This window comes from Rousettus aegyptiacus, unplaced genomic scaffold (genome assembly GCF_014176215.1).
Source record: "Rousettus aegyptiacus isolate mRouAeg1 unplaced genomic scaffold, mRouAeg1.p scaffold_m13_p_1, whole genome shotgun sequence".
Lineage (NCBI taxonomy): Eukaryota > Metazoa > Chordata > Mammalia > Chiroptera > Pteropodidae > Rousettus > Rousettus aegyptiacus.
The window spans coordinates 75,158,713-75,185,860 of NW_023416284.1; the positions used below are offsets into that span (position 1 = coordinate 75,158,713).

The following is a 27,148-nucleotide window of genomic DNA, read 5'->3' on the forward strand; positions in this document are numbered from 1 at the left end:
ACTCAAATCTCATGACATGTGGAAATGACTCTGAAGCCCTTCATCCTCTGTTGCTCTGGGTGTGAGACATGCCTGCCTTGTCTTGAATTGCTTAAGAATCCTCCCTGGGTTCCAACCTGTCCCTGGGTTCCAACCTGTCCCCATGTGGTTATTGCTTCCCTACCTTGACTTGAGGTTTGTTTTTATTCCCTGAAAGTAAGGAATCTAGAGGGAAGTCTGTGGGGGATGAGGAAGGTAAAAATAGAACATATATGCCCAGGATTTAGTCTTTTGCTCAAAGTGACAGCCTCTGCTGGTGCTATGAGATTTTAAGCAGACGTTGTGTGCTGAGTTCTGCAGCCAAAGTCAGCTTTTGGGAGGGATGGGGGGTGTGGACAGCTGGCAGGGCCTCTGGCTCTGCATTTTGCATCTGCCAGTGGTCACACAGAGTAAGCAGCTTTATTTTCTGCTAGGTTTGGAAGGGCTAGAGGACTTTCTCTCTGCCTTGACAGAGGGGAGTGTGGGAATTTTTGTAGCAGGAGTTGGTGGCATTCTCTCTGGTAAAAGAAACAAAGGGCTGTTTCTCCTTTAGAGTCTGTGCCAAGTGAAACTGCTTGTGGCTCTCGGCACAAACTGTGCTTCTCCAGATCAGCTGTTGCTTATCCAGAGTCAGCGCCAGTTTGAGTAGGAGGGAGGTGATGAAGGAAGAGCGGGTGATAAGAACAGAGGGAGGTAGCAGTTTTCCTGGAGGGCCATAGGGTGGGGTGGGGGTGCTGTCTTTTCATTTCCGGACCACTTCTTTTCCTTTTTGGTCTTTTCAGCCTTATCTTACAGAGGTTAAAAAGTGAGTGGACATTTAGTTGCTAGGTAAGTCGACAATTCCCCACCTTACTCCTGGGAGCTGGTTTTACTGTTGGACAATGAAAGGGGAGTCAGAGATGCGATCTGAGAAGGACATGGGACCAATCAAGAAGGCTGTTCTGACTGAGGAGAAGTCCAAATACAATATCGTAGCAAGTGCTTATTGTTTAGACTCCAAAATCACACCTAAAATTTAGGTATTAGTAGTTTACCAGTAACATACATGCAAATGCCTGCACATTTACACGTGTGTTAGGGACCACTAGAGCTCATTTAACTTCTGACCCTCCTGTCTAGTCTCCTTCTGATTTTCTCCCCTCACCCTCCTTTCCCTACAGTGTTAGCGCACAGCAACCCAGTCCTTGTTGGTAGCTTTAGCATCTTTTTTTCCCCTCTGCCTGCCGGCTGGATTTATGTAGTGGTACGAACGAAGGCTTATAGGGAGGCAGCAAGGAGGAAAGCTTTGATAATTTGTTTCTAAATATCAGAAGGCTGCACTCCACTGCACAGGGATCCTGAATTCCACTCCTATCTCTCCATTTCTTCCTCTTCTGTTCGATTCATGTGTTCTTTTATTCATTCTCATTCAATCATGAAATACATTTGAGTGCATTCCTAATTATGGGCCAGACACTGAGCTTAGTTGCCGAACAAATCATGTGGTATCTGCCCTCTTGAAACTAATAATCATGCAGGGAAGACAAATATTAAATAAAACGAGTGCATATTTTGTTCTCTCATTAAGGAAAGCACTTTGCAACTCCTGAGCTGCTGCACATGGGAGAAGGTAACCAGAAGCTCTGCAGTGGTCCCCAACATGTTTAACAGCAGGGATGGTTGCTCTTATGAGAATCTCATGCCTGATAATCTGAGGTGGAGCTAAGATGATGATGCTAGCACTGGGCAGTGGCTGCAAATACAGAGCGAACTTCGCTCACTTGCCCACTGCTCACCTCCTACTGTGTGACCCGGTTCCTAACAGACCACAGACTGGTACTCATCCATGGCCTGGAGGTTGGGGATCCCTGCTCTCCAGAAAGGTTAGAATTACTCTGAAATGTGTAATTTTTTTGTCCCTTTTCATTATTAATTATTAATAGAAGAGGTGACAGAGCTTTGGGTGGGGGAGGAGTGGCTTGTTGGGAGCAGGTCTGAGCCTCTGCCCCTGTGCCTTGGTTTCCCCATAGTCAAACAGCAATTCTGTTACTTTCCTTACCCCTTAAAGTGCTTATAAGCATCAAATGAGTTTAATGTGAAAGCACTTGAAGAAACACAGAGCTCCATGGAATGTTGACTATTTTTAATAGATGGTTTACAAGAATTTGACCAGGCAATGCCTTCAAGGTTTAATTCAGCTCCACCAGCTCTGAAGTCTCTTGTCAATTTCAAGGCCAAAAGTGCATTTTTCTTCCTCTGAGCTTCCGTAACATTTCAGGCACCACTCATTTAGCAGTAATTATTTGGAAGTCTTTCATTTGGTGGTCTTGAACTTTTATTAAACTTAACATGTGGTTTCCCTTTAAAATGTAAGCTTCTTGAGGCCAGAGACTGTCTCGTTCCCTTTTGCGCACTCCTGCTTTACCTAGTCCAGTTCCTCAGGCACGTTTTCTCCCTGAAACCAGCCCATCTTTGGTCATGCTGTCATCTTTGTGAGGACCATACTATCCCTGCTGTGGGGCTACATACTCTTGTCTCTAAGATTCAGTTCAAACATCCCCTCCTCCAGGAAGCTCTCCCAGCTCTCTGACCTTTGCTTTTTTTTTCCTTTCCATGGCACTCTGTATCCTGTTTACCACATTTGATACATTGGTTTAGAATGACCTGTTTATGTCCCCGTAGTAGCCTGTGTGTCCTCAAGGATAGAGATCATGTCTTACTTTTTCTTTCAGTGCCAAGCACATCCCATTCTCCATGAATGCCTGCTCAGCGTTAGGATTCCTCTGGTGACAAGCAATAGAATTGTTATAGCGCTAGCTTGCTTAGAGACTTTGTTGTAAGATATAGGGGTGAAGCTCAGAATCCAAAGCGGGTAGGGCGGGACTAAAGAGACTGGACCTTCTTATCTTCTTCTTTTTGACCTACTCTGTGTGTCTGCCGAGTCCTTCTCTTTCTCTCTGCAATCTGGATTGCTCTGGAAAAAGATGTCTTACCCTAAGACCCTAAGCTTATATGGTACAGTACCAGCCACTGGAGACAGTCTCTTGGCCCCAATTCCTGAATTTGTGGGACAGAAGCTGTGGTTCAGTGTGGGCCTGGTGCTGCCCATGGATCTATCGTCTGTAGCCATGGAGATAGGCAGCTCATAGAGCAGACACATGGACAGCAGAAGCCTTCCTTGTGTCCTTGGCAGTGCAGGGGTGGTGAGGGAGGGACTTCACCACAGGGTCCGCTGTGAACTGGGAGGACAGTCTCAAAGCTTTCATTCCATTTACCAAATCTTTTGACTAGATATGTGCCCTGCAAAGGTGCCAGTATGGTAACAGACATCTTCTGCCTTGAACTAAGTATGAGTGGCTTTTCCTTTATTACTTATTTCTGAATTCTGCCCACCAGTCTGAGAGGGGCAGCAGCCTTCCCTTTCAGATGGAGGTGGGCAGAGTGGGACTACCCCACTTGCAGCTTCAGTAAACAGTGTCTCCCATGGCCAGGTGTTTCCTTGGTGACCCTTTCATATCAAGTCTAGTCTGTACTTGGAGTCTATGGAATGTCTCTTCTGCCCAGCTCCTTTCCCCAACCTGGGTCGAGTGGGAAGGCTTAGAGGCCAGTGGCTGGCAGCAGCTGTATTTATTTGCCTCTGATTGCTTGGGAGGGTGTATTGTTCCCTTAGGGTATCCAACATCTGGGTCTCTAGACCGAGTTGGGGTCCAGCCAGACTTGGTGGCAGTTGGGTGAACCTGGCTAAAGCCGGGGTAGGCAGCTGCTAAGGCCAACTGATTTAAAGATCACAGAGTGACACACGTTGACCTGAGGAATGTCCAAGCTGGAGGAAAGGTTGCTGGTCCCCTCCCCAATACACAGCTGAGAAAAGTGAGCTTCCAGGCGGTAAAGGGGGTTATACCAGGTCACTGTAGGTGGCTGAACAGCCTCTAGAACTCAAGCATCCTGGCTCCCTGTCTAGAGTGCACTTCACTTCACCAAGCTACTTCCTCTTCCTGAAACACTGTCTCTGAGCCTTAAAATTCCTTCATTTGGACACAACATAGTCCAGATGTCCCCCAGTCGATGCTTTCTGGCTGGATAACATGGCCCGGTGTCCTCATCTGTAAAATGGGAAGGATGGTAGTAATCATAGGCACCTCACAGAAGTGTGAAGAGGATTAAGTGCAGAAAGACAGACAGAGCCCTTAGATCAGTGCCTCGCACAAAAAGCAAGCACTCAGTGACCACTAGGTACTATTGTGTCACAAGTAACAACAGTTAAAATGTGCGTTCCTCTTAGAGAGGTGGCATTGTGACTTACAGTCTCATTAGAAACAGTTTTAGAGGAGATTGCTTTCTGAGAAGAGGTTTTGAGATGATTAGAGGCATATTAACAGGTTCTTTAAGTCACTCATTTGAACTGGGCTTCTTAAACTTTAATGTGCATGGGAATCCCCTGGGGCCCTTGTTAAAATGCAGATTTTGATTTAGTAGCTTGGAGGGCGGGGCCTGCGGTTTGCAGTTCTAACATGCTCCTAATGATGCCAATGCTGCTGCTGGTTCTCAGGGACCACAGTCTGAGTAGCAAGAACCCAGGGAACGTAGATTTCACCTAGTTCAAGGTTTAACCCTGATTGCGAAAGAAAGAAATTTGTCACAGAGAATGCTACCTGCCCATGCTATTTTCTCATTTTTAAATGATTAGTTTGACTTCATTTCTAGGCAATGGTAGGGATATTGTTTAAAGTTTATAAAATACTTCATCAAAACCTGACTCTAATCTCAGTACCGACACACCGATATTTTCTACAATTTGTTCTCTCTTCCCTCTGGGTCACTAAAGTGGTTTCACTATAACCTAATTACAAGTCAGCTCCTGACCAAGGACAGCTCTTTCTAATTAACCGGACCTCAATTTAATTTGAGGTAGGTATGTGTTAATGAAACTTTATTTCCACCTTCTCTTGCAAAGAGGAATGGGCACTAAGATGGAAGGCAAAGTCATTAGGGAGGACTTCCAGAAAATGTTTTTATTTAAAGAGGATTTACTCAGCTGGCAGGTAGTCTTTCCTCTTACTTCCTGCTCGGGACACATACACAGTGACTGGAACCTCAGCAGCCATCTTGGAACATGAGGCAACCTTGAGAGTGCAAGCCACATGATAAGGATGGTAGGGCGAAAAAACAGCTGTGGCCCATTAATGGTGTTACAACTCTTCCCTGCCTAACTTCAGACTTCCTTTACATTAAAAAAAAAAAAAAATCCCAGTCGTTTCAACCACTATTTTGGTTTCCTCTTATGTGAATGACAAACCCAGTGTGGACACCAGCAGAACGGATGCTATTTAGCAGGGCAGCACAGGTTTAAGTGTGTCTAAAACTATCGTTCTTCTGTGCACCTTTGTGGGATTCCCTAGTCATGCAGCGACAAGTGAATGGATTGAAAGTCCGAAGCCTGGCATTCTCAGCTTATCTCTGCCATCTCCTAGCTATGTGATCCTGTTCCTTTGATACCTCAGTCCTCTGACCTGTGAAATGAAGATGACAGACGAAAGTGTCCAGGAAAGTAAGTGCAGAACTCACTCGGCTGGAGTTGAGTGAGGGGCTGTTTCAGGATGATGATGTGAAGATACAAAGACCAACCAGCAGCTGTGAACAGTGAGGGGCTGTGCAGGGTTGAAGCTTGATATAGACAGTGATTCACCGATCATTGCTTCCACAGGGGTACTCACCTTGGTGTGTCGAGGGCAGCAGAGCACCGAGGGCAGCAGAGCACCGCTGCCTCTGTCTTAAGCAAAAGTGGTTGGGCTAAGTGCCCCTGTTAACATATTAATGTTTGTGCCTGTGGTTTTGTTTGGAGGGTGGGGCAGCACAAGTAGCTTTCAATTGGGCCTGGAAAAACCTGCCTCATTGTTTTCCTTCTACCAGCTTGTGAGCTCTAAGCTGAGGCCTGTGAGCTGGCCCAGGCAACATCTCAACTACCTCCATTGCTTTGCTGCTGAAACCCAAATGGCTCTACCGCAGCTGCTTGCTCTGAGCCAGCCAAATGGACCAAGTGGTTAACAATTAAATCAGTGTTTGCTCTCTCCTTCTGATTGGAACCTACAGTAAGCCATTTGTTGATCAACCACAGCAGAATGGTCTACACCTCTTCTGTTGAATCAGAGACTTTTTTTTGCTTCAAATTTCTTGAAACCATCCTCCAAACCCGAAGCCATCATTCTTTGTCCATCTCCTCTTTTTCACCTCAAATGATTATGTTCGGCACCCGTACCGCTTTCACTCAGGCAGAGCCAGCTGGTTTTTGGAAGGCAAAACCCATGTCTTCACGACGAACTGAAATGATCAAGAGACACGTTTCTCTCCTGGCATGGAGGTGGTGGGCAGAGACCTGAAATAGGACTGCTCACTGGAAACCTGTCACTGTTTGGCCCTGTGAGACTCCATTTTTCCGACCAGCTGCTAAATGGTCTGAAAAATACCTGCATTTCCTCGTTGTGGTCTGTTCTTAGATTTTTAAATTTGATATGAGATTTCTCCTAGTAGATATGTTACGCACAGGTAAGTGTGCTTGTTCAGTAAGACTAAACGCAACCAGCACTATCTGTACTTCCAATTCTTCCTTTAAAAAAAAATCGTATCTAAAATTTTTAATAAAAAAGGGATATGTGTGTGGGGATACAAGGCAACCAGGACAAGAGGGTATGCAACGAACAGTGGCTCTCCACACCCCAGCTCCAAGTTCTCTTTCTCAGAAGCACTTAAACATAAGCATGGCATTGCAAGTACTTTTCTAGGAAGAATGAAGGGACGGCATAGGGGTTTCTCCTGCCTGCTTCGAGGCTGTTGTGACCACGTCCATGAGAGAGAATTGTGGAAAACCCAGGATAGTTAAATTACAACAAGGGGCTCTTGTTGCCATGGTTGGATGGGTGTTAAGCAGTGGGTTAAGGCTGGGACTGGTGCAGGTGACAGTAGAATTTTAATGTTGGCTTGAAAAGTGTCCTCACCACCCCAGCAATGGGGTGACACATAGTGTGAATAAGGCCAGCCTCTTGCCAGGTGATTTTTTCTATTTTAACTGCAGGGTCTTGTGTGTCAGTACACTAGAGCTTTTGTGAGGTTGCCAAGGACTTTGGGGTGGCTCAGGTGCCAGCTGAAAAGGCCCAGAAGCGCTCTCACATGGGTGCTGCCCCAGCTGGCACAGCTGGGCAGGCCCACGGGGTTGCTGGGACCCAGGCCTCTACCCTGATCCAGCCCATGGGGGAAATTTTCTGAGATAATCAACCATGTGTAAAGTGTTTGTACCTGCACAGGAGAAGAGATGGGCTTGCCCTCTTTTGGGTGTGAGGTGGGGACTCTGAAATCACAGGCCTTGTAAAGACATAGCCTCTCATGGATACCCGAGAACCCCCCTGGACAAGGTGTCAATGACAACAGACTGAATATTTTCCCTTCCTGTCCACCATTTTGTCTCTTGTTTTTTATTAAAGAAACAACAACAGTAGTAGTATCACCACGCAGGAACTGCTGCACCACTGAACCTCGAAAGTCACAGGAGATATAGTCTCGATCTATTGTGAAGGGGAAGAGAAATGGGTGTCTGGAATCCAGCCCCGTATAGAATCCATCTTAACTGGTCGTCAAACCTGGAAAAAGAGTCAGTTTGATTCTGTTTTTGTGGTTTACTCTTCCTGTCTCTTCTGCAAACATATTCATTTGTTTGTTGATGAGGGCCCTTTGCCATGACCTAGGGTTTTGCCCCATGAGAATATTGGATATCATGGCTCCCTATTATGAAATGAGAGCATTTTTTTTTTTTGATTAATGGCAAAAAAGTGCAGAGCACTTTTTTTTTTTTATACCAAAAGTAGTATCTAGGAAAGGGACTGGCCGTGTGCCCGTGATTGATTGTCAGTTCTTCCTTTCTGGAAATAGGCAGCATGCTGTTCTCTTCCTGCCTTTGCTGCAGCTCTCGGTGGGCCCCATGTAGTACAAGTGCCTCCTTTGACATTATTTCCCTCGTAGGAAGTCATGAATATTGGCCGCCTGTTTCCAGGTTGTGGGAGTTGCCCCCTGGGGGGACACTTAGCCTGTGCTCAGCACAGACTGGCAGTGCTTGGAGGGGAGGGAGGAGCTGGGAGAGAGGGACACAGCTACTCCTAACCTGGAAGCTTGGTGAGAGTTGGGTCTCTTTCCTGATCTGAGGTTCTCAGTGTCAGAAGAGGATGTTAGCACTTAAGTCAGACAACTGGGATAATTAGATGGAAGCTGAGAATGTGAACTCAAGTAAGTGGAGGCCTACCCAGGAGATTAAGACTGTTGCTTTAGAGTCAAACAGACCTGAGTTTGGAAGCTGTAGGTGCTGTAAAGATTAAATAAAATCGCGCATGAGAGTGGCGTAGCACGGTGCCAGGTGTGTAGTGAGTGTTTAACATCTGGGCTGCTAGTGGTAGTATTGACAGGAATCAAATGCCTACAGAGCCAGAGTTAGAAATCTGGGTGCCACATGTCAGGTACCACAGGGCACAACCATTCGCACATACTCTTTGGCTGCTTCTGCGTGCATGAGTTCTCTTGTTCCTCATTAGAGTTCTGGGGTCCCCCAAGTAAGTCCTCTCTTGGACTCTGTTCCGGGAGGCTTAGGTGCCCAGTCCCCGAAGCCCCTCGTCAGCCCCGGTTGTCCCTAAGGTGATCATTATAACACAGCCACATCACAGCCCCGTTGCAGGGCTCCAAGGCCACACAGCCCACAGGGGCCTGCTCCTTGACCCTTGAGCAGGAAGACATGGCCGGGGTGGGTCACACTGGCATGGAGGGTGGCACACTGGAGATTGGGATTTTATCGATTGGACGGGGGGCTGCTGCAGGCATCAAGCAGGAGAATGGTGTGATCAAGTCTGTGCTTGGATGGAGGACTCTGGCAGCAGGATTGGACTGGTGAAAGCACAGGCAAGGACACCATGATTGCCGCCATCCAGGGAGGAAAGGAGGAACAGAATAGCTTTGAGAACTAATCTGGATGATCTGCTGGAAGTGGAAAGGAGGAGGTGACTTCTAGGTAGTGACATTCTCTGGAAAGTTCCCTTTAAGAGAGGAGGAACAGGATAAGGTAAAGGGCGGGGGTTGAAAATATGGAAACAATAGTCTAGGACATACTGAATTTGAAATGCCTGTGAGAGACACATGTGAAGCATTAAGAGATAACATTTAGTAAGGCCTAACTGTATGTTAGACACTGTGCTAAGTTCCTTACACATATTATTTTATTTAATCCTAATAACCTTATAAAATATGTGCCATTATTCCCGTTTTACAGATGAGGAAGTTGAGGCACAGTGAGATTAAGTAACTGGACTGAAGTTACACAGCTAATAAGGGGTGAAGGTACAATTAGACCCAAGGGCATGTGGGCTCAGCACAATATCCTCTTAATGTCTATACTACACTGCTGCTTTGTGACATTTAGATACCTGGATCAGGAGCTCAGGGAAGATCAGAGATTTAGCTGTAGCTATGGAGCCATCTGAGGCCAGGGAAGCTCTTGGGATGTGTGAAGAGCCAGCCAGGGAGCGTTTCGGCATCGAACTTGTCCATTGGATTAATAATAGGGTATAAATAACCTGTTATGAGTGAAGCGCCCTCAAACCTGGGTTGTGGAAGAAGATAACAGGCTATGTCTTAAGCATCACTACTCAAGGCCCACAAGCCCTTCTTCCAGGGTAATTTGCCCAGAAGAAGGGGGAGGCAGGGCCAAGTAGAGTAATCTGCTTGACTGTAGCTCTAGAACAAGCCCCCACGAAGATGCATGGGAGAGGGCAGGACCCAGTGCCAACCAGACCTCCAGGAGGCCAGCCCAAGGCAGGGAGGGGTGGCAGGTACATGACCTGCAGGTGGTCTGAAGGAGAGGAATCCAAACTGTTGTTCTCTGAGAGACTGCCCCAGTAGGACTCATCTATGGCTTACTCTTTCCTAAGGAGTAAGTTTAGCGTTTTAAAAATTCAGAGAAACTCAAATCTTAGAAAGCAGATGCCCTCAAGGACAATAGAGGACATCTAATTCAATGCCCCCACTTTCCAGATGAGTACATTGAGGCCTAGAGAAATTACGCGACTTGGCCAAAATTATCGTGGTTGTCACTTCTCTGTCATAGGAAACGGATCTGAGCATGGACACAACAGGTGCCTTGACCTACTGAGCATGTGGAGCCGCAACCTTCATATACTTTGGAAAGGGCTCCCTGCTAGGCTGGTGGCCAGTTTCCTTCCCTCTTGCAAGGCAGAGCCCATTAAAGGTTCTCCCAAAGCTTTCTTTCTAGCCTTTTGCTTCCTCTGGATAATTGCAGTGACATTCTGAAGATTAGATTTATTAAGTGAGAGAGCTCTGGAGGTGAGGAGAGTGCAGAATGAGGGAGAAGCTCTAAGCGTGAAATCTGAAATCCTTTCTGTAAACCACTTGCCCTCTCTGCTGTGGCCACTCCTGTCCCAGTGGCCCTCGGCTTGCACAGACGCTCTGCTGCTGCTGGTCAGCAAAGAAATATGCAGTGTGCGTGGTCACTCTGCTTTTATGAGGCTGGAGATGCTCAGGCAAAGGAAAATCGATTCCCTTTGGATTGTCCTCCCAAGCCCTTGCTGTTCAGAAGCGTGATTCCTGGACCAGTGGCATCACAGGCCCTGGGAGGTAGTTGGAAATGCAGACTCTCAGTCCCCACCCAGACCTACTGTTTCAGCATCTGCACTTCTACAACAAGGCTCCCGGGTGATTCCTGGTGATGGTGCAGGAGGGCGGCACTGTGCTGGGTTCTTCTTTTCCAGAGCCATCCTTTTATGTTGCTGGACCAAGGATATATATATTATCCAGCAATTTTCACCCAACCAAAGTACAGTCGCCAAGCACTGCTACCCCTCTTGTTTCCCTGTAAACCTTCACAAAGACAAGTGAGGATCAGAAGGTTAAACAATAAACCTGTTTGCTTAACATGACAAATACTCAGGCCAGATGGCAGTACTCAAACAGCAAAGTAATCTGAGGCTCTTGCTTCTGGGTGGTGACACCCCAAAGGTCCCCAAGGCATTGCCACAATGTAGGGATGTCTGATATCTGATACCGTCCAGATGACTCAGAGAGAGAACCAAGTTAATTCACATTCATCATTCCCAGATTATTAAAGGACAGACAGTTGGACAATACATTTTAGATATTCTTACAAAAATGTTTAGAAGAAAAGTCCTAGCACAAAAATGTTATCTAGAAAGTTAATTTGCATACAATAATCCCTCCTTCCCCCAATAATACCAGCTACACGAGGTTTTCCTCTATCTCCACAACTCTTAGGATTTCATTGATGAGCTGGCCTACCCCTTTCCCCAACCCCCTTCCCCAGCCAAACTAAGTATTTTCGGTGGTTCCTGCTGGTGGTTGATAAAACACACTGGAGGCAAGGAAGTGATTTTTTTTAGACTTTTTTTTTTTTTTTGGTTTGTTTTTAAAGAAACTGCATACATCATCAGAGACAAACAATAATTTAAATACCATGCAGTTTCTGTATGTACAAAACCTAGGCCATAGAGATCCAGTTTAATTTGTATCCTATTTACATTGTCTTCCTCATACAGCCATCATCTGTTAAATTAGAACATGGGAGAGCGCTCCTATACAAAGACAAACTATGTACAGACACCCAGGAAGCAACTGGAAAAAGCAACTGGTTTGGGTATTAACAGATAAATGAAGAAAAAGTCATTTAAGGTGACCTTCGCACACTGGCTGTGCACAGGGAGAACCAGAAACTCCATTCATCGAAGTACACACCACGATTTTCATTCGGCAAATATAAATACACATTCATAAGTGGGAGAAAAATAAACTCAGACGTTTTCACCACATCAACCGTCACGTCGTTTGGTTTCTCTAATCTGACATAAAGGCTACAGTTTTAAAGGTTTTCCAGGGCTTTGAGGGCTTTTGGGGAGGAACAGACCAGCAATTTCAAAAGAGCATGTAGGCTGATGGATGGCAATCTCTTCTGTCATGGATGCAGTGGGGGAGGTCGGGGCAATGTCTAATTTTGAGTGGTAAAAATTTCAATCTAAGAAATTTCAATTTTTTTTTTCTTTCATGCTAATCCAAATGACAAAAGGCTCAACTGGGAATTTATACACACAAAATAAACCTTTACTTGAAAACTGCAGCTTTTGCAGAAAAGGAACATATTGTCAACCAGCTAGCCCAACTCTCTGTTTTGTTCCCCTAATTAATGTCAAATTGTCATCTTGGAAAGTAACATATATCTTTCAGTTGTCATAACTGTGGCAAAAGAAAAAAAAGGAATTTGGATGGATTCCTATAAAGACCTCAAGATTTCAAGAGAGTAGAGGGACCATCCCGTGGTCCACTGAGGTTGCTGAGCCACTTACAATGGGCTTGAAATTACCCACCTCCATGGTGGGTGAGCTTTCAGTGGCATGGAAGGTATACTAACTCCTGCAAGTGACTTCTGGAAAAGGGCGCTCTGCAGGAAGAGAAGTGGAAAATGTATTCAGTTTCTTCCATGCACAAAGTGGACTGCAACAATAGGGCACTTTGGGCAGAAAACCTGGACTGCTGGCTGGCTGCAGGGAAATTGATTTGGGCCTCATGTCCCCAGGAATGTAAAAGGCCCAAGAACCAAGGCCAGCAGAGAAGCCACTGGCCCTGGTGGGAGGAGTCTAGGTCATGGGTTGAATTCCCCTCAGACTTGCTCCTGGGATAGGGGAAGGCCCGACCATCCTGCCAGGGCACTGTGAGCCGCCTGAAATACAGCTGTGAGTTAGGGGAAGCTCAGATTCAACTCCTGGCAAGGCAGCCACCTCTGCCTGGAACACGTGCCCGCCATAGAGAAGTTGAATGAAAGAGCCTTACATCTTTCATCATACCGTTTTGCACATTCAAACGTCAGTAAGCCTTTCGAGAAGACAGTGTTCACAGCCGCACTAAAATCCTGACCACATCTTCCCTGAACAATACCTCTACCCACGGCAGTAACTACTCAGATTCGACATTCAAAGAAAAAGGGATCTGGTGATGGCATTCTCCTGGCACTGGGCAGTGGCATGCTCACTCCAGGTGGTGCAAGGAAAGCATATGACAGCTTTGTAACGGCTGGTGGGCACGGCCTAAAGAACCGCCCTGAGCTCCCTACACAGTATGCACAGCAACTTGGCCCATGCCGGCCACGGGAGCCATTAGTGCCCGCAGAGAAGTAAACGGCCTCACTGATGGGTGTCTATCCCAAGAGTACCTTGCTTCCCACACAGTTTTGGGTGGGGACTGGTTAACTCTATTTCGTGAAGGCCAAGCTGGCATCTTTGTAGATGCTGGGTGTGTGCGGCGGAGAGGGAACCATTACCTGGAGACACTGTGGTAACTGTGAGACCACTACAGAAGGCCAGGCAGAGCTTTGTGACAGTGCTGCTCCAGCTCTGTCACAGAGGAAGACAAAAGAAGCCGCAGCGGGCCTCATGAGTCTCGTCGTTAGGTTTTGGGACTCGTCCTTCCTCTCACTGTCCCTATGTCAACAGAGCACTGCTTTCCTGTGGCCTCAAGTCATCGGGGTAGTTAGATACATCTCCAGTCACCCTCACCAGCATCATGAGGGCAAGGAAAGGTTCTCTGGACAAATAGGAGTGGGAAGGTGCAGCACAAGGCAGACATGGCTGGTGTTTGCATGATTCTACCATATGCTGAACCCTTTTCCATAGAAACTCTTCAGTGCAAAGAAGGGAGACCAGAAGGCCATTGAATGGTGCTAGAGCACTAGTCCACCAGTGAGTGGAAGGCCAGTCTTTTAGGAATGGTTTCTGGCCTGCATGCATTGGTCCTATACTTCCCAGTCATATAATTACTGGCCCTGGGGCACACAGAGAAAATGAAAACCATCAGCTAAGCAGAGTTTCTTACCTCAGCCTTTATGCCTTCAATATGGTCCTTATGCTCACATGCATACCATAGGCTATCTTAGCAATGGCTGTTTGTCTGCATAAGATCACCTGTGACATTGGGCTTTTTAATACAAAGGGTAAATTCATTTGAACTGAGCAGATGAGAACTTTCCCCTTTTACACCCAAGCTTCCTGGAAGGCAGTTCAGCTCAGTCCGAGGGGACAGGATGGACGCTCAGTGCCAGCCTTCCAGGGCTGGAACACACACACTTTTAGGACCAACAGTCAACCACAGACTCTCCCAGAGAAAGGGCTCTTCCCTTCTGTTCACTGCATGGAGGGTGGCTGAAGGGAGAGAAAAGATGGGGCAACTGAAAACAGTGCTCCCTGTCAGCATCCTTCTCCTAAGGGGACCCCAAACCAGCTGCCATGCTTGGAGCCAGTGAGTTGGCCAATTCTAGAAGCCCAGATCATTTGCTTTGCCCAGTCGTTCCCCAGCCAAACCCACCTCCTCAGCTTTCTTTGGACTTAGGTGACAGACACTTTTGAGGAAGAGGTTCACTGGAGCCTAAATCGATGTGGTGCCTGTGGGCCTGGTCAGAGAGGACCAGGGCTGCTCTGAGTGCCGGAAAGTCTTCTGTGAGGCCCCGCCAGTGCGCTGGGTCCTGCCTGGGACGAGTACAGTTTGGTATCGGCGGTAGTGCCAGCAGCTCTGACCACGGAGCAGTAACTGTCGCGTTCTCGTAAATAAAATCCTGATTGTGTTTCCTTTTATTTTTCTTCTTCTTCTTTTTTAAAAAAGGCAGTTCAGAAGATTTACATCATAATGGGGAAGTGAATAAATACCAGCACTTATGGTTCTTATAAATTTATGTTTTGAAGACAGCATAGCACTCAAGAGGAATTCGACTGTTAAGGTCGGTGAAACCTAGGAAAACAAAAATTTAAATCAAGACAGGTAGCTGCCAAAGGTGTCGGCTTCCACAGTCCAAGCTTTCCATCCTCAGTATCCTTGTTTCTGATAGCGAGAGGGAAGTTTAAACCTCCAACCAGGGGCATATCCCCACAGAACTCTTCAAACACCCAAGGCCTGCAGAATGCACCTTCAATTTTGGAATGATTTAATCCGAGGCTCCTGGGGGACCCACTCAGGTGACTCAGGTGGCCGTCAGCCTGGGCTCAGCATCGAGGTGGAGAACCCAACCTTGTGCCTCCAAGTCCAAGCTGTTTCTTTCTTTAAATGTGCACCAAAGGAGAGTGTCCTACAAATTATCAATGGCTCTGTCAGTGACTAGCCATGTGATCTTATATAAGCTCCTTAAATGTCTCCATGCTTCAGTTTCTCCCAACACCATCACAAAAAACCATCTCTAAGAATGACGTGTAATCCTAGAAGTGAACTCCTCTCAGAAGCACGAGGTGGTTTTGATGTGTTTTGGCCTCTGCCAATCGGTTATAAATTGGCAATGATCTTTTCCCCTCAGCTTAAGCTTTCATAAAAACCTACTTTGGGCTTAGTGGTGGTCTGGCACTTGGATTTAAATGAGCTAAAAACTAGGCTTTCAGAAGGTGGCTTTTAGCCTGGGACTAAATGGCCCCTCCTCCAGTTTCAGAAACCATGGTGAAACTTCACACTAACCTTTCTTTCGTTTTCTCCCTCACGCCCCTCCTACCTTACCACCTGTGACCCAGAAGCAGATAGGATAGTTTAGTTTGCAGGTAAACATTACAGTTTTAAGGGAAAAAAACACAACTCAATACCAACCTTGTTAGATGTCTACTCAATTCATGAACTTCCATTTCAGTGCTTTTAAATTCGTTGAGCTCCTTTCGAATGGCAGCCTGGGACAAAGAGAAGGCCATAAATAAGCAGAGGAGGCAGATATCAAGGCATTCGCTTTTTATTTTGTCTCTAATGATATATTTTTTTTCTTTGACTAAGCTGTACAAAATGGATTCTTTCACTGGGAGAAATAAAAAATCACTGAGATGTCCCTTTGGACCTACTAAGATGCCCCTACCCTAAAATCTCAATTACAAACGAGTCTCTATGGGACAATGCCCAGGGCATCTTTTTCTTTGTCTCTTCACAGAGCTGTTTCTGCTAGGCATCGATAGTGCCTGTACACTAGCCTCACAATCCTTGGCTCCTGAGTACACATTAAATGTCAACCTCTCATCTTCCTTAGGTAAACAATCTAAACTCATCGCCGGCACAGCAGTACCTCATGATGAATACTTCTAGAAGGGGTGGATCAAATTCACCAACCAAATTAAGGGAACGAGTGATGGCCAGCTTCCCCTTTTCCCTCTGCTCTTTCACAGCTCTGTTGGCGCTGAGGTAATATATTTTATCATCTCCGGTATGTGGGATATGTTTTGAATAACCTCAGATATTCTGAGATGAACCTGAATAACTTAGTCCTTACAGCACTGCCCACCTAAGTAGCTGCAGCGCACAGGGGAGGGCTGAGTAATCAGACTGCAAAGAGAGGTGAGGAGGGTCTGGAAAAGAAGAAAGTCTGGGGTTGGAGAAAACGTCGCTTCTTTCTCAGGGGCTGAAATTTTAAACATGTGTCCTTTTGCAGAGCTCTTTCTAAGGCTGGTATTTGCTTTGATGGGAATATCAAGGCACGGAGAGTTTGAGGATGAAAAGGCCTTTAGGTGGGATCAGAGTGGCTCCCTATAGGGAAGGAATGCATACTCTTGTTTGAGTGCTGGGTCATAAGCTTCAGGAAGGCACCACGTCCTGTTCCTCCATCCCTAGCAGCCTGTGAGGAGCTGCATGTGTTCCTGACAGCAACTAAGAACTTGAGCATGTGCATGTGCAGATGTCTTGCACGCGCCCTTGATATTTGCAGATACCCTTCTCCTTGGTAAGCGAGCCCGCTGCAGTGAAAGTAGAAACAAAAGAGAGTGAGGGCGAAGGCCCTCCTCTCTTGACATTCATGTGACACAACTGACTGGGGGACTGGCTGTCTGTCAGTCTGTCTTGTGCACAGAGGTAGTGAACGTTCCTGGGGTTGCTTACTACGAATTCCTGCACATGGTAGAGATGAGTGCTGTATTTAAGAGAAGGCAGAATTTTCCAGTCATCGGGATCTGCAGGGTGGATCCACCATGTGGGAGGCTGTTTTGGGGGTAGGGTGGGGGTGGTGGATGTCTCTGCCTCTGACCACGTCAGTTTCCCCCAAGTGTAGCAGCTTCCCTGCAATTCCTCCATCCAGCCAGAGTCTGGGCTATCGCTGACCTCCTCCCGTATTGCCGCTGGCCCCAGGAATGTGTGGAGCAAAGGCAGTCCTCTTTAGGAGAAGGTCCTGGGGTGCCCCAGAGTCACCCCACTGTCACTTGCACATTAGGCATAGTCATTATTTTCAACTATTTTTTAAAAAGGCTCTTTGCTCTTCTTCACGGTGACTGAACTAGAATCACAAATGATTACCAAGTAGAGGTTCATTTTGATACATGGTCTAATGGGCAGATAAGAATAACTTATCATTTGCATCATGGCATTTCTTAGAAAACAAACTCAACTTCAGTTTAATTTTATTTTTTTCTGTTTTCCAAATCGATAAGGGTTTAGTGTAGAGAGGCACGTTCTGCTGTCCCTGTGAGTTGTGTCCTGTTTCTACCATTAGGTTACAAGAACCACAAAGCACAGCTGCTTTGTCTCCTTTTGGTTCTGCAAATTCTCTGCTGGGTGCACGGGAGGTCTGTGGCACGCTTGGAGCCTCATGCTCTGGAACTGTGCGGTGCCTGTGCAGCCTTTCCTTCTCCTGTAAAGTAGGCGCAACATCATGTGTCCATTTTGCGCCTTCTCTAGAGTAGTGAAGAACCCATTCAGTGACCTCTGCAGATTATCTGGAGCCCTGGGGAAAGGTGTTGGAGACATGGCACTTTCAGCCCACCCAGTGGGCACTGAGCGTTCCATTTCTGAGACTGTGACCCCAGTTTTGCTGTTGGCCTCAATATAGGATCCCAGTTAGCAAGTGAGAAATCCTGCATAGGGGCAAACCAAGACGTGAGGACCCCCCACCCCGAACCTCAGCCCTCTGCTTACTTTGTCGGCAGCAGTGAGGCGGGTCCACGGCTTGTCGGCCCTTCGGTCATAGTCCTGAGCGTCCGCCACCTCCACGTAGTCGCTGAAGCGGATGAGGATCTTTCTTTCTCGGAGCTCTTCCACTGTGGGCCTCTGGCTGAGCTACAGGGAGGAAGAGGTATGAACACAGTCAGCCAGAAAAGTTTAGATCATTTGGTCCATCCATGAATTTATAGTTGTAGATAAGGTCTCGAGAGGCAACTGATGTGTCACATGGTGAAGGAGGCGCAGGGCCCAGGTGGGGACCCCGGCTTCTGACTCCCACACCTGAGACTTTCCTAGGACTCTAAGAGAAAGCTTTATTATTTCTTGAGCTACCTCTAGGTGGATCCAGATGGAAAGCTAGGTTGTCCCTTTCTTAATAACACTTGGTCTTTACAAGCAGCTTTTCTTTCTGTGTGGGTATCTATTGTGTATTTCCCCACATCTGTCCTACTTCTACCGGCTGATAGGAATCTTACACAAAGACTTCGTCATATTTTTGATGTGAGTCCACATCCGTGTGTCAAATTTAGTGCTGTCTGCAAGGTGGGTTTGTAAATCATTTCATATGTGTGTGTTTTAGAAACAAAAAAAGCACATGTGTAAACTCTCGGATATGCAGGAATGGGAGGAAAGTGCTGATTTATGAGGTCAGAGGAGACTCTGCTTCTCAAGAAGTTCAAACGAAAGGTCAGCCCATAAATGCAGAGCTGGGCCGAGTTTATGCCAATGGAGACTTGGACTGGGCTTTTTGGATGGGTCTGTGGTGAGGGAACGAAAGAAGTCAGAGAACTCATATTTATTTAACCATCTCCTGGTGTCACCCACTAGCACCCCTTTTTTGTACTTTAACAACAGAAGGCTAACATTTCTATTCTCTCTTCCTGTCACTACGTATTTATTACTTCTGGAGCAGCATAGTTGTTCTCTCTTTAGGATGCTATTAATTCACATTTTAACTGATATTATTTTCCTGCAGTCATAGGCTGTATTTAATGGTATTAATAGAAGATACAGTTAGAATCTTACCACAAAGGCCTATAAAACACACGCATACAAGGGACTCCATCTACCCTGGCTGTTTGACTCTATATCATGCAGCTGCCATACACCTTTGGTGGTGCCAGAATATTCCAACTTGCTGCCAACTGGCCTACAATGGGAAAGCATAATTAGATGATTGCCTGGCCACGTTAAATAGGATTGTGAGGAGTGTTGCAAGGCTCTGGACAGGACCAAGGCAACCTGCAGCTCCCTCTTGGCCAGTGGTGGGAAGGTCTGGGGATCACAGGCCTCTCGGGCTGTGGCACAGGCCACAAAGTGGTTCTAGTCTGTCCTGAGGCAGCCTGGTTTTTTCCTGGGACAGGACATTCTGGTGTCAGTGCTGGCCTGTGGCAGGGAAGCATAGGTCCCTCAGGCCCTATGGCTGGAGTTGCTGGAAACAAAAATGGCGGCCCAAAATGTGGGTGCAGGGAGCTTCAGTACTGTCATTAAAATACATAAAAAGTTTTAATGTTTACCATATTTATCCCAGATAAAGGAGGATTCTTACTCAAAATCCCCAGTTTGTATTGCTCAGGACTAGCAAGGTTTACCCCAGGAGCCTGGAAAAAATGGCATTATTTTCTAAATGTGCTGTGACACGAGAAAGGTTGGTAAACATGGAATTTCTAGTTCATATTTCTGGAAATCATGACCTGGATTTTACTAATAGCCGTAGGTGGCAGGGTGAAAAGAAAACTAAGTATTAGCTCTGAAGGTCAGGGGACTATTTTTCATGCCTGAATCGCATGGGAACCTTTGACACAAGCTCTCCAAGTCTGTAAGGCACTGAATACAAGTGCTGAAGGAGGCAGTGAGGAGGAGACCGACGACTTCTGCTGGGAGAAGCTCAGGTGATGTGTGGACTGACTAACCAATGGCTGCTGGGACTCTCCATGTGAGCATGGGCTCATGCTCCTGGCCACGTAGGGTTTGGGAGACACACCTTTAGTTCATGGCTGGTTATAGCCATTGGGACATGTGAACACAAGGTTCTTTCTCAGATACTGAGGAAATGACCTTTACGGCCAAAGTAGGTTTTCTGGGTTTGATAGATTGGGAGAAGAGGTAGGCACAGGGATTGGTAGCATTATGTTTCACTCTCTGGCAGCAATATCATTTGCAATCAAATACTCAACAAAAGAGTAACAAATTGAGACCCAAATTCTACTATTAACACAACCTTACCCAAGTGCATTTTCTTTCTTCCTCTCTCCTTCTCATTCATCTATCCATTTAGCTAGCTAGCTAGCACTTTTTTTTTTTTTTGGAAGGGAGAGAGAGGCATTTGTTAAAAGACAAAACATATAAGTTTTAAGTTACTCTCAATTTGGCTGAAGAGAATGATAAGCCTGTAGCTCTAAGCATCAGCTACTGTGTTTCTTTTTTCTTACTAGTACATTAAAATTAAATAGAACTGTATTGAGGAAATTCTCAGGCCGAGTGTAAGTAAATGAAAAGCAGCCACCATCACTGGCATCTGCTCTTGGTGTGATAAAGGCCCCGAAAGGAAAGAACTGGCTCAGAGACAAGGAGGAGTATGGACTCCCTACCTGTTGGCAGGCTCATATCTCTGTTGACAAAAAGAGATATGAAAACTCCTTCCAGTCTCTCCCTTATAAACAGTAATCCCTTCACTCAAGCTCATTATTTCTAATTCCCCAAGTCAGTCCCTGGGGAGAGAAATGCTGAAAGTGCAAGGCAGTACTTATGGGAGGAGGAAGGAGTGGAAACTAGGAGGAGGAAGATGCATTTATTGTGTTCTGGAGACCTGTATAAGCTTTGGGCCATTTGAAGTACCTGTCCCTAGCATTATCCACCCCAGGGGAGGTGGGTGTGGGAGGGAACCCTCTTCTTTTGCTCCCCTACCAAATTATGCAGTTAGTCATTTTTCTCTACAAAATTGTATATTCTTTTTAAAGAGATTAGAATTTGATGGATGTTTAACTATTTTCCTAATACTGGTTTTTAGCAAGAAACCCTAAAGTTTAGGAGGGTTTTCGGGTCCCAGCAATCAAATCCAATGAACTTTATGAAAATTGGATTTAAAAATTTTCTGAATGTCTAGACATTTCTGTATCAGAAATGAGACTCCTTTTGATACGGTAGTCATTTCAAGGTCACACCTAGAACAAGCTAATGCATCTCCCCCCATCCTCCTGACTATTCAGTCTCAGGACAAAGGGTGCCCCCAATCTAAGGATGGGGGCGGTCTAAGGATGTAAAGCATCAGATTTAGGCTGTGGTGAGAGCACCTGAATTAAGTGAGGTCACTTAGCTGTTGTTCTAGTCATCACCAGGGGGTCAGTGGCCCTGTCATTGGCCTTTCAGGCACTTGTTTATCCTACTCCTTTTAACTGGGATGACATTTGTCTCATCACCAAGATGTTTCAGATACTATGAAGGAGAGAGAGTGTTGAGAAACATAAGTCATCTCCTTAATAATTGCTCTGATATTTTAGGATTTCTGAATTTCTTCCTTTGCATAATATTTCTAGGAAGAAAATTCCATTAATAAGCCTTTCAAAAATTAATTTTAATGGGTCTCTTAACCATCTCTAAGATTTGAGACTCTCTCAAGATGGTCACTGTAGGTGGTTGATTAAAAACACTCTAGAATATAGACTATAGTATTATATCTTGTGTATCATCAATTAATTAAATTTGTCAACATCATCCAAGAATAGCTTCAAATAAGAGTAGAATTAAATTCATTTGTGTCTACATTGCATTGCTAAGCCATCTATGTTGGCAATTAAAGACATAAAAATTCTAGCTCTATGGATTTTATCTAAGTGCTTTTCAAACATCTTCAAAAAATTTCTCAATACTTTTGGCATTTTTCTAATTCAGTATTCCAAATTGGATTTAGCATAATAAAGTCAAATAGTTCTTAGTTAACAGGTAAGGAATAATATCAGGAGGAGGCAAGGAAAATTATAGCAAATAACTGTGTTATATTTGAACTACTGATTTTGACAATGAATTCCCAATTGCTCAATGGGGTCATAGTGCATTTTTTAAAATACAGTATTCACTGGCATTGAAAATATAACGCCTTCTCACCTTTCGAGTTAGCCTCCTCTTGATCTCTCTTTTCTCCTCTTGTTCCTCTTGTTCATTCCGAGCTGAAACATACATTTAAGATGATTTTGATTTTTGTAAGCAGTAACACACACAGGTGCATCCTCTGAACCTTTGAGGCTCCAGGCCAAATACCTCAAGGTCTGAAAGAGCTTCTGTCCCCTACTGCACCTATGCTTCTGCCTTGTTTCAAATTGGTGGTGAGCAGGTTGACCTTTGTTTTTTATTTATTTTTAATGTCACATGGGGTTTTGAGTCTCCAGGCAAAAAAAAAAAAAAAAAAAAAAAAAAAAAAAAATCCCAGGCAAAAATGCTGGGTTGAGAAGTGTGGCTTACAAGACAAGACAAGGAGGGAGATCCTAAAAGAGTGGACGTGCCGCCAGCAATGACTTGGGCATTTGGAGAGAGGTGAGGCTCCCTTCTTTGGACAAGACTTGGGCCTCACTCGACTCTGCCTCAAGCCTCACAGTGACTGCAGAGGGGCTCATTGTGACGTGGCCCTAAGGTCTGGTGTGTTGTGGGAGTAGAACAGAAGACCAGTCCCGTGGAGGTGCCTGCCATCTGTGCCGAAACAAAACGAGGTACTGCTAATGCCAAATTCAAGGCTGGCCTCAGGACGAGGAATCTCCAAATGCTCACCTTTTGCAAGCCCTGATTCCATCAATTCTTTGAATCTTCCAAGAAGTCCACAGAGAAAGTGTGAAGCCAGAGTGTGGGATACAATGGTCTGCATTTAGATTCTTAGGATGTTTTCAGCTTGATATGTGGGGGTAACTTACTCATCAGGTGATTACAGAGCCGTAGGTAAGAGGGTCTGGGGAAGGGAACAGAGATTGGAGGACAGAAAATATGGGCTTATTTCTCCTTTCAAGCTAACCGAATGACCTTGGGCACACCAATTTCCTTCTGGGCCTTCAGGTGGAAGCATGGTTATAAGCATAATATTTTCTAGCTTGAAGAAAATCTTGAAAGTCAACCTGTGTCGAAGAAGGTCTCTGATTTTCACCAACCGAATAGAGAATGGCATTAGTGAAAGGCATCTGCTTCAAGTAGATTTTGGCACAGGACACATTAAGAATGCCCCAGGCACTTGTTCTTTCATTTTGAAATTACTGATGTTAAATTATGTTTCAATCACTTAATTAACATATCATATCAGTGCATACTGGCAATTCAGTTGTCTCAATATAGGAGCAATTTTTAAAAGAGAGAAATAAGTCCCTGTGCATAGGTCCCACCCTGCCCCTCCTTGTCAGCCCCAACCACACCACAGCCAACTCACACCAAAGGTGGCAAGCACCTCCTACTAGAAGAAACAATGACAGTTTCAAGAAGAATTCAGGCCCGTGAATGACACCCCCAGTGGCATGATTTGGTTGGCTGTGGGAATCAGGATCTTGCATGAGGGCAGTACCAGAAATGCCCACGGCCTGCCATGGGCTGAGGTCATCAGAGGTCCCTGCTGCAGCTTGCTCCACAGTGCCCCCAAACCACCCACAATGGGGTTCCTTCCTTTGGATTTAAAGATCTCCCTCTCAGAGCACCCTTTAAAAATGCCAATTTCATTTGGATAAAAACCCATTATACTAGTCAGCCTCCATTCACATCTTAGTATGAACTAATCTGTCAGAGAAAAGTTGGGAGGCAGACAGCAAGGCCCAGAAGAAGGGAGACCCCAGACAGCTGCATGCAGGTGGGAGGGAGGGAAGGAAAGGTCTAGTTTGGATGGCGGGTGCTCAGGAGGCAGTTTGAAGCACTCAATTGACATGTACAAACTCACAGAATTAGAGAGAACAATGAGTCTACTACCCCTAGTTTGTAAATGAGGATGTGAAAGTCCAGAGGAGTTAAGTGGCTGGTCATATGCTACACGGCTAATTAGTTAGACAAATAGTCCAGCTTTTTTTTTTTTTTTTCTTCTCACTAGAAGACATTGCTTCTTCCCCACTGTCACATTTTGCTTGGGGCTGACCCTCCTCCTCATTACTGGTAACTGGCCTCAGAATCTAGTTAGGGCTTTCTCACTCTGCAGGTCCCTTTCCAAGTCATGAATGTCAGCATTCTGTGACAGATCTTGGAACTGTCAGCTCCTATGTATGTTTCTGAGGTCCCTCTCAGGGGTGGGCCTCCTAGACCACCTATGGAATCTATACCTTTAGTTCAAAGCCATTTACAAAGCCAGGGTCAGGTTTTCTCAGGCCAAGGGGTACCAAGGCAACCTCATCAGGCAACTAGGAAGAGAGGCCAGGAAAAGCCCATGATGTCATCACCTGCTGCCACCAAGAGTGTGCTCATTATGTGCTCAGATGTGCATAGTGCCTCATTGGCTGCTGAACAGAGCAAGCATTGGCCTGCAGGGCTAGACAGGGTGGGGCTGGAAGTCAGACCCAGACTCAGGCTTCACTACAGGGTCCTGATGCCTCTGTGTACACTCTCTAGCACCTCAGGGAGACAATTCCTCAAATGAGCTAAAGCTCGAAAAATAAGTTTTAGAATAATTTTTTTTTGAGAGTGTTTTTTTAGTTCACTGAAAATTTCTCATTTCACAATCAGAATCGATGGACAGAAAAAAAGAAAAAGAAAGAAAAACATATTTAGGAAAACAAAGTCCCTGAACGCAGGGGTAAAATAAGAACCAGTCAGGGACAATTAGTTCACTTCCAGAAAGGTCTGGAACTGTGAAATGGTCAAGCTGTTTGAATTTGGTCAAGTAGTTCTTTAATTTGTAGCTATTTGAACAGGACAAGAAGGAAGAGGAAATAGAATAGAAGGGAACATGGGAACAATCTTTTAAACTGCTTTGGTCCCCTGAATCTAAGCCCCTTGGGGCTTACGCGACATTAGTAACTGTCTCTACGATATGAATATCTTTCTGGATGGCAATAGAAACCCAACACAAAAAACCAGGCCGCAGTCTCCCAGGGATGTGGGTAAGCAGGAAGGGGGAGCTGGTGTCCTCAGCAAGCCAGAGGTGAGCTGAGGATTTGACACATTCTCTTTCTAAAACCCTCGCCTTTGCTGACAGAAGCACTATTTTCTGAAACCCGAACAATCCTGTAGAAGTTTTTAGCTTCTTTCAGTTCAGGAGTCAGATAAGAGGCGTCAAGTACAGTCTGGCCCCGTGACTCAATTTACAGCGATTTCTTCAGAAGACAACAGATCCGTGTTAGGCCCGTGCGTATGGGCAAAGCGGCAGAGGGAGAAGGAAGCACATTTGCCTGATTTGTGATTTTAGGAATAAACGGACACCTTCCTGTTTTTCTTTTTCTCTAACAATGGAGAGTGTATAATAGATCAGGTACAGGTTGGGGCAGAAAAAGAAACATGGCACAGGCCAAGTGCTTCCTCGACCATGGAAATCATCTGAAAAGGTCCTAATCTGTTTGACAGCATATTCAGCTTAGAAGCTCTAATGGCGCCCCTCGGTTTAAAAAAAAAAAAAAAAAAAAAAAAAGCACATAAATTCCTAGAGACCTAGGAAACACGTGAGGTGTACTCAAGACTGAGGAAGGCCAACCCTGAGAAAACCCCATGAGAGGTGGGGAAGTGGTGTCCGTCCGGCCTGGCTCAGGGAGGGAGCGTGTAGGTGAAGGCAAACGTCACGCAGGCGGCTGCTGTGGCGGGACGGCCCACCCACACGCCTCCCACGACAGACTTCCCAGGGGAGATTCAACAGCTCACCCTCAGTAAACTAGTCCATGCTGACAAGGTCAGAAGATCACAGTGAGGAAGGGTAGAAAAGTAAAATCAAGAACATTTTCGTTTGGCCTAAGCGGAAATACCCACCCACGCAAACTGAGGTTTCACATGATTGCAGCGTGCGTATGTGTGTGTGTGTGTGTGCGCGCGCGCGCACGCGTGTTCCCACGGGCATGTGAGCACAAACATAAAATAGCATTTCTATGAAATTCTGCATAGAGTTTATTTCTTTTTTCTGCGGGGTTAGAAGAGGATGTGCTGGTGGGAAGAAAGGGTTGTGAATTAAACATTATTTGTCAACCCCCTTGAGGAAAGTGTTGGTGAGAGTGATAGTAATGACCAAGCAGAATGTTAGCAGAGGTTTTACTTTTTGATAATTCAATATCTCCCACTAAACTGAGGCACAATGGTATTCATGAGATGCTTGATTTCTTTTATAATATATATAATTATAATATATATGATATAATCTATATATTAAGCACCAAGTGGATTTTCTGTATATATTCAACTATTTCTGAGCACTAAATCAAACAAGGGACTCACTCGTGTGTATTTTCTGTCCACAACCACAGTGACAGCCAGTGTTCCTTGGATGAGAGCATGAGGCAGGCACACCATGGGCCAGCTGAGGGGGTGCTGAGAGATGCACACGAAGCATTTCCCCTTGGAAATGCTTTCTTAGACTTTAAATTTAGCGTTCAGAGAAAGGGAGGGGGGATTTGATCAACAGCAGCCAGCTGCAATGGAAAGTCACATTTTCTAGTCCCAGGTTTCAAGTGGCTCTTTGCCTTATTTTAACCATCAACATATCTGTAATTTTTAAGCCAATTTTGATTTAAAGGTGACCAAATTCCTTTCAAATCATTTAATAAGTTCTCACATAATGAAATTTCAGCTTCTTCCTGACTTTATAGCCCACTGAAGGGAAGGTGGCTGTAGCATACTGTGAGCTTCTAATGAGCCAAGTGGATTTGAATTTGCCCTCTCTGTAGGGAGGTTGTCTTGGATGTTCCAACACATATGACAGAACCTCAGCCACCAGAGGCATTCTCAGTCATTTCAACACAGGCACAAGGGACGAATCTTGTGGCCTACGATTAAATTATAACTAAAGCCACTGCCACACATCAGGAATTGCCATGGGCTTAGTCACTTACGTTTCAAAATGTTCCTCTGCTCCAACTCCTCTGCAGTCGGCCTCTGGCTCAGCCGCCTACGGAAAAAATCCAGGAAAAGTTTTTGGACCATATCATATCCTCCTTGGGTCATTAATCTCCCCAGCCCTTGTAGATGCATGAGACAGAGCCAGTGGCTGGAGCTGTTGTTCCATCCTGGGCTCCGA

At 45.6% G+C, this 27,148-nt stretch overlaps 1 protein-coding gene across 11 annotated transcripts in view; it reads right to left on the bottom strand.

Annotated features, from left to right (window-relative positions):
• Nucleotides 1–11,428: 11,428 nt before the first annotated feature.
• PHACTR1 (phosphatase and actin regulator 1) overlaps nt 11,429–27,148 on the bottom strand; it is a 537,206-nt gene continuing 521,486 nt past the window's right edge. For all 11 annotated transcript variants that reach the window (XM_036237037.1, XM_036237042.1, XM_016123253.2 and 8 more), the window contains 5 exons: nt 26,964–27,019; nt 22,087–22,148; nt 17,959–18,099; nt 15,664–15,740; nt 11,429–14,826 (listed from right to left, as the gene is read on the bottom strand). In XM_036237037.1, the coding sequence (XP_036092930.1) occupies nt 14,811–14,826; nt 15,664–15,740; nt 17,959–18,099; nt 22,087–22,148; nt 26,964–27,019 (352 nt within the window). In that variant the 3' untranslated portion in view covers nt 11,429–14,810. The remainder of the gene's footprint in view (nt 14,827–15,663; nt 15,741–17,958; nt 18,100–22,086; nt 22,149–26,963; nt 27,020–27,148) is intronic.